Source organism: Bison bison, unplaced genomic scaffold, assembly GCF_000754665.1.
Source record: "Bison bison bison isolate TAMUID 2011002044 unplaced genomic scaffold, Bison_UMD1.0 scf7180017864178, whole genome shotgun sequence".
Classification (NCBI taxonomy): Eukaryota; Metazoa; Chordata; class Mammalia; order Artiodactyla; family Bovidae; genus Bison; species Bison bison.
In genome coordinates this window covers 874752-880941 of record NW_011494750.1, presented here as the reverse complement: position 1 = coordinate 880941, position 6190 = coordinate 874752, and the positions used below count along the sequence as shown (strand labels likewise).

General features: G+C 56.3%; 1 protein-coding gene across 3 annotated transcripts in view; it reads right to left on the bottom strand.

The window, feature by feature from the left end:
* Nucleotides 1-6: 6 nt before the first annotated feature.
* SLC35C1 (solute carrier family 35 (GDP-fucose transporter), member C1) overlaps nt 7-6190 on the bottom strand; it is a 7562-nt gene continuing 1378 nt past the window's right edge. For 2 of the 3 annotated variants that reach the window (XM_010842328.1, XM_010842329.1), the window contains exons 2-3: nt 4612-5138; nt 7-739 (exon numbers count right to left, since the gene is read on the bottom strand). In XM_010842328.1, the coding sequence (XP_010840630.1) occupies nt 180-739; nt 4612-5138 (1087 nt within the window). In that variant the 3' untranslated portion in view covers nt 7-179. Of the gene's footprint in view, nt 740-4611; nt 5797-6190 lie in introns of those variants that run through there. The other variant, XM_010842330.1, reaches the window with a different exon arrangement.

Below are 6190 nucleotides of genomic sequence, written 5' to 3'. Positions count from 1 at the left end.
AAAGGGGTTGAGACGGGTCTGGCAACTTTCTGACGACACTGGGAAACACTGGCTCCATTTCAACCACCAGGTTCCCGTCACGTCTGTAAGGCCATAGTCTCCGGGTCCAGAGAGACACCTTCATTGCATTCAGGGGTGTGCTCCCAGGGGCTGGGCTGTGCCTGGGTCTCTGGAGAAGCTCACACCTCCATGTTGCTCTTCTCGTTCTCCCTGGGGTGGGGCTCCTCCTGCGTCTTCTTCATCTCCCGGCCCCTGACCCAGGTATAAGCAGAGGAGCCCCCCAGCACCATCATGTTGCTCGTCCACCAGAGAAAGCTCTTGGCCTCCTCATAGTAGAGGACGGCCAGCACCGTCTGGGCACAGGCTTTGGCTGTGCCAGACACGTTGTGGGTCAGGGGACTGGTGAACTTGATCTGCAGTCCCGTCACATAGCCGATGGCGAAGCCGAACAGGCCGCCCAGCGTCATCATAGCCCAGAAGTGGGCGCTGCCCAGCTGGGGGAAGGCGAGGAGGGCCCGGAGCTCCCCCAGCGCCAGGAGCAGGGGCAGGAAGAGGACGCAAGCGTTGGCGTTGTTGTAGAAGGTCAGACGCCAGATGCTGCCGTCCACCGCCGGGAGCACCTTCTTGGTATAGATGGCGTTGAGCGAGACGCAGAGACTGGCGAGCACGCCGAAGAGGGTCCCCGTCCAAGACAGGGTGCCCTCTGCTCCTTCCTGGTCCACTCCAAGCCAGAAGCCACCTGCAGTGGGGAGAGGGGAACGAGCATGAGGAGGAGGAAGGACAGAGAATTTTGCCGCCCAAGTTTACAGACTGTGTCACGCTGATCTCATCATTCCGTCCCCCTGGCCCTTCCTGCAGGAAAGGTGTGCAAAGTCTCCACTACGTGCAAAGCACCACACAAGGGCTGGGGGAGTTAGGCCAGGGTAGGAACCCTTCCTCATGGGGCTTTGCATTCCAGCAGAGGAGAGAGCCATTAAAATGATTCCTTTCCCAATTACTTGTTTAATTGCAATTGTAATGAGGTCCATAAAACAGGACAGGGTGCTGTGAGAACCCTGTAACTGGACGACTGGGCTGGCCTGGGGCCCCTCAAAAGCAACGTGTGAAATGGGTTCTGAGGGTTGAGCGTGGCTACAGCACTTAGTGGTGGAGGTGACCCTGGGCGAGTGACTTGAGGTCTCGGAGCCTCACTCAGCCTCCCGGTCTGTGAGATGGGAGTCTACCCTGGTGAGAAGCACTTATGGCCCGAGGCCTTTGGGGCTGCTTACTCTGAGACTATCATTTTGTGACACCTCCTACCCATGGAGCCTCCTCGGCGCCCCACTGCCCACCCTCAGCTTGGCATGCTGGGCTCCCCAGGCCCTCGAACCCCATCTCCGTGCCACAATCACCCTGAGTCGCCACTCTCATCTCCCTGCTTCTTACACCAGGGTTCAGCACCCTTGATCATTTTCTGAACCAGAAACGCTCTCCTCCTTCTTGGGACATTGCACTCATTCTTTAGGTCAAAGCCAGCCTCTCCAGGGCTGAAGTCTCTCCTGGTACCCCCAGCACCCAGACCTCTTCCTGGCTTCCTCCTGCCTGTGCTTTCCTTCAAGACCCTTGCCTGCCCTGGGCTGGTAGGCACCTGCCCACGGGGACAGTACAGCCTCTCTAGCTTAGACCCCACTTTCCCAGAAGGCAGGGGCCGAAATCTTATACACGTTGTGTCTCCCACCACATGATTTTGGTGTCAGAGAGACCTGGACTCCGATCGGGCTCTGTCATTTAAAGGCTGGGTGGCCCATGGAAAGTCTACTTAAATTCTCTGAGCTCCCATGTCCTTCCGCTGTAGACATCTGGGTTCATGTTCTTGACCTTCACTCCAATCAATCTACTCTCTACCTTGCAGCCAGCGTGATCTTCCTACAGGACAGATCTGCTCAGGTCCTGTCCTGGCTTAAAGCCTCTCTGGGCATCTCCACAGCCCTCAGGAAACAGTCCAGGCTCACTTAACTTGGGCAGCCTCACGGGCACAGCCTGCTCTGGCCCAGCCACGCAGAAATGCGTGTTTTTTCTTCTGCCTAGAACGTTCTCTCCTCACTTCTTCCTTACATCCATCTAGTACTTCCTTTGGAATGCCAGCTTAGAACCCTCCCTCCCTGCTTTTCTCTCTCCCGTCTCCACCCCGCCAGGGTTTCCTCAGCACCTTTTATGTCTGAGTCACGGCATAACTTCTTGACTGCCAGGCATCAACCCCATGCCCTCCAGGAGCGTGGGAGCTGCATCTACCTTTTCAGAATCTGCATCCCCAGAGCTCTTGGCACTGCTTGGCCAGTGAGTAATATCTGCTGAGTGAATGCATGTAGGTTGTTTTGCAGGTGGTCGTGAGGATCAGAGGAGACAAGACTGGGCCGTAAGCACTTGCTGGAAGTGTTCTCTTTCTCGTCAGCACCTTTGCAAAGAGGTACCCCCAGCCTGGTTCTGGGGGCACAGCCAGAGGGCCCCCAGCCCTCCTGCCGGTTACCTTTTGAGTCCAGAAGAGGGACTGCCCCTTTTAAAATTCCAGACCCCAGAGGGAATCTCAGCCAAGAAGGAGCACTGAATGATACTGTCCAAGGAAGGGAGGAGGAGGGGACCAGGACGGGAGGAGGAGGGGGCCTGGAGAGTCACCTGAGACCCATGTTCCCCCACAAGGAGGAACGGGGGTGGGGTGGGGTGGAGGGGGTGGGGGTAGGGCAACACTGCGGAGAGGAGGCCCAGGCGCTGGGCCAGCAGACAGCACTACCTCCTGGGCGCCTGTCCCAGCAGCCAACCAGTGAATGTCCTTTCCCAGAAGCTGTCTCACCATCCACTACTCTGATTACTTTTCAGACTTGGGCCTAGTTTCCCTACAGACTTCACGGGCCTGCATGTAAATTAGCCAATCAGGAAGTCCCTCCCTCTCCCCCCACACCCCCCACTCCATAAATTCAGCGGGCTGAAGTGGAGATCCCTGGGGCATTTGTCTAAGTAAGGCCTGGGAGTCCATACCAACTCCCTGGGGGAGGAAATGGGAGCTGCTGAGATGGATCTGCCAGGGGTCTTGGCAGCTGCCATCACTCCAACCTCTGCCATTCTCTCTCTCTCACCTTGAACTGAGACTGGGCAGGCCTAGGTCCACAGTGGCTCAATGAGGAAAACATTTTCTAGGACAGGTGGCATGGGATGGGCCCCTCCCCGCCACTGGTGCAACTCAGCTTGGGGACTCAGATACTAACCAAGACGATGTAGGTCAACCAAGATGAAGTCTGCAGAACCAGGAAGAACCTGAACAGGTTCAAAGAAAGATTCCGTTCCTGGAAGACTGAGCCTCAGGAGGACTCTGAGGAGGTGGGAAGCTGGAGGTGCTCCTACCTAATGGGCTGCAATAAAACACTTTGTGATGATGGAAATGATCTACCATCTGTGTCGTCCAGTACAACAGCCACTGGCCACACGTGGTGACTGAGCACTTGAAATGTGGCTACAGAATCAGGTCACAACTGAGAAACTGAATTTTAAAAATGTCATTGAATTTGAATGGAAATAGACCCATATGGTCAGTGGCTACTGAACCTGATGGCACGGTTCTAACCTCTAGGACAGGGTCCCCAACCTCCAGGCCATGGACCAGTACGTCCTGTCAGATCAACGGTAGCATTAGATTAGAAATACAATGTGCAATAAATGTAATGGGCATGAATTATCCTGAAACCATCCCCCCACTCCCAAGTCCGTGGAAAGACTCTTCCACGAAACTGGTCCCTGGGGCCGAAAAGGCCAGGGGCCGCTGCTCTAGGGGACAAGAACAGAGCGGAGTGATTAGAAATACAGGCTTGGGGGAGCAGCCAGTTTGAGTATCCATCCCAGGCTGGATACTTCCTAGCTGTGGGGCCCTGTGAGTGACTTAACCTGTCTGGTGTCAGTTTCCTTGTGTGTACGTAGTCGGTCATGGTGATGATAATACCATTCAGGCAACCTCTGGGCAACATAGGAGATGCTGTATGCAAATAATTAACACAGTGTCCCCAGTAGTAATTTTTATTTTCTGAGGGTCAAGTCTGGGAAGACAGCTAAGTTATCCCATAGCATATCTCTTGCCACCGTCTCAGGCATTATCGTAAGCCTGCAAGGTCAGAGGATGATGGTACACATATATTTATTAAAAGATGCAATGTCCTCTAGAAAGAGCACTGGGTGAGAAGTCAGGACACTCGAACTCTTGAGAAGCAATAGAATACAGTGGTCAAGTGTAAGGAGCCAGATTACTTGATCAGATCTCACCTCTACCACTTACTAGCTATGTGCTGTGTGATCTTTGACAAATCACTTAACCTCTCTGTGCCTTGGTTTTCCCTGTGTGAAGTATAGATTGTAATCCCATCTTGTTTGAAGGACCCTGATTAGGCCCCTAGCTCGCTGGATGACCTCCAGAAAGTTATTTGCCCTCTCTGGACCCCAGACTCTTCATATGACGGTCAAAACAAGGGAGCCGGGGCAGATAAAGCCCAAAGATGTTTGACAGGGTTGTTCTTTAGGGTTTCAGCTCCCATCCTCCCCCAATCCCCTCCCCACTGTGCCCACTCCCTGTGTCCCTGGCTGGCCACTCACCGATGATGACGCTGCAGGTGAGCAAGGCATAGAAGGAGGTGGTTTGCTTGAGCAGCAGGTAGGAGAGCAGCACATTGAAGACGGTGGTGAGTGAGCGACCCACGTTGTAGAAGGCCACACCCACATACTTGAGGCAGAGGTTATTGAAGGTGATCATGCCAATGAAGACCACAGACAGGGGCAGGACGCTGCGGGCCACCTTGAGGTCCAGGTGCAGGGCGGGGAAGTCCACGGTTCCAGGGCAGCAGGTGGCCAGTGAGCTGAGGCCCTTGCACAGCAGCACGGTCACCAGGCACTGGTAGAAGGTGACGAAGATGGGGGTGTCCAGCCGCAGGGAGGGGCTATCCAGCAGGTACTTGTTAAGGAACACCATGGAGATGGACGTGACCCAGTAGAGAGAGACGACCAGGGCGATCTGCAGTGCCCGCAGCACAAAGGGCTTCTCCTGGCTGGCCTCTGCCTCTCCAGAGGGATCGGAAGTCCCCATCAGTGCCATGTGCAGGATTTTTGACCGCTTCAGAGAGGCCCTGTTCATGGTAGCAGAGGAGCTGGGTCAGCTCACAGCCAGACTGATTTCCTGGAGTACAGGGCAGCGAGCTCACATCTGCTTTCTGCAAGCTGAAGTCCTCAACTGTCACATGGCGGGTGGCCTGGAGGCCTCCCACTCTTCTCTCGGATGGAGAGGTTCTGCTTTGGGGTGAGCTCCACCACCTGCTCCCACCCTCAGGGGACTCATCAGACAAGACAGGGGAAAGGTGCCCGATGGGCTAAGGCTGGACGGAAATGACAAGTTAGGGGAGAAGGGGCTGGAACCGAGTAAGAAGGAAACCAGCGGGAAGTGGGGGAGGGGAGGAATGGAAGAAGAAAGGGGGAGCAGGAGAAACGCAGGGCGAAGGGGCTTCAAAAGGGCGGGGGACAGCGTGAGGAAGAGGTGCGGAGAGAAACAGGCATGGGCTGCTATGGGAGAGAAAAGGTTTGCAGGGCGAGAAGGGGGAGGCATGCAAGGAGCTGAAAAGAGGGTGTGCGGGGGGGATTTGGAAAGAGGGTGCAGGCGAGGTCAGGGGCGCTCAGGGCCCGGGTCCTCCGGACCCGCAGTGGACTGGGCGGGTCCAAGCCCACGGCGCGCGGTCTTCCCAGGCTCCAAGCTTCCACTCGGTCCCGAAGCCTCCAGATACCTGAGGCCCCTCCCCCGGGGGAGGCGGGACCAGGACTCATTTCCTGACACGCCCCCAACACCCTCCTTAAAGAGCCCGCGCGCCGGTATCTCCCTTAAAGCCACAGCGTCTGAGAATTGGCCTTTCGAGTCTGGCTCGCGGTGGGCCCCTGGCAGCCCGTGGGCGCTCCTCGCCCGCAGCTGGTGGTGCTGGGTGTTGGATCTCGGTAGCCGCGGAAGGGTCCTGTGGGTGCTAGAGCCTCGGCCCCCTTCCAGCAAGCCCTCCCTACCTGCTCCATCTCCTCGAGAGGCTTAACTCCCTCCGACTCAGCTCATCTGCAGGGCCATCTTGTCCCTCATCCGGGCAGGACCGCGTCCCCGGAGCCCTGGCGCCACCCCGAGTTCCCTGGGGTCCAGAGAACCGTG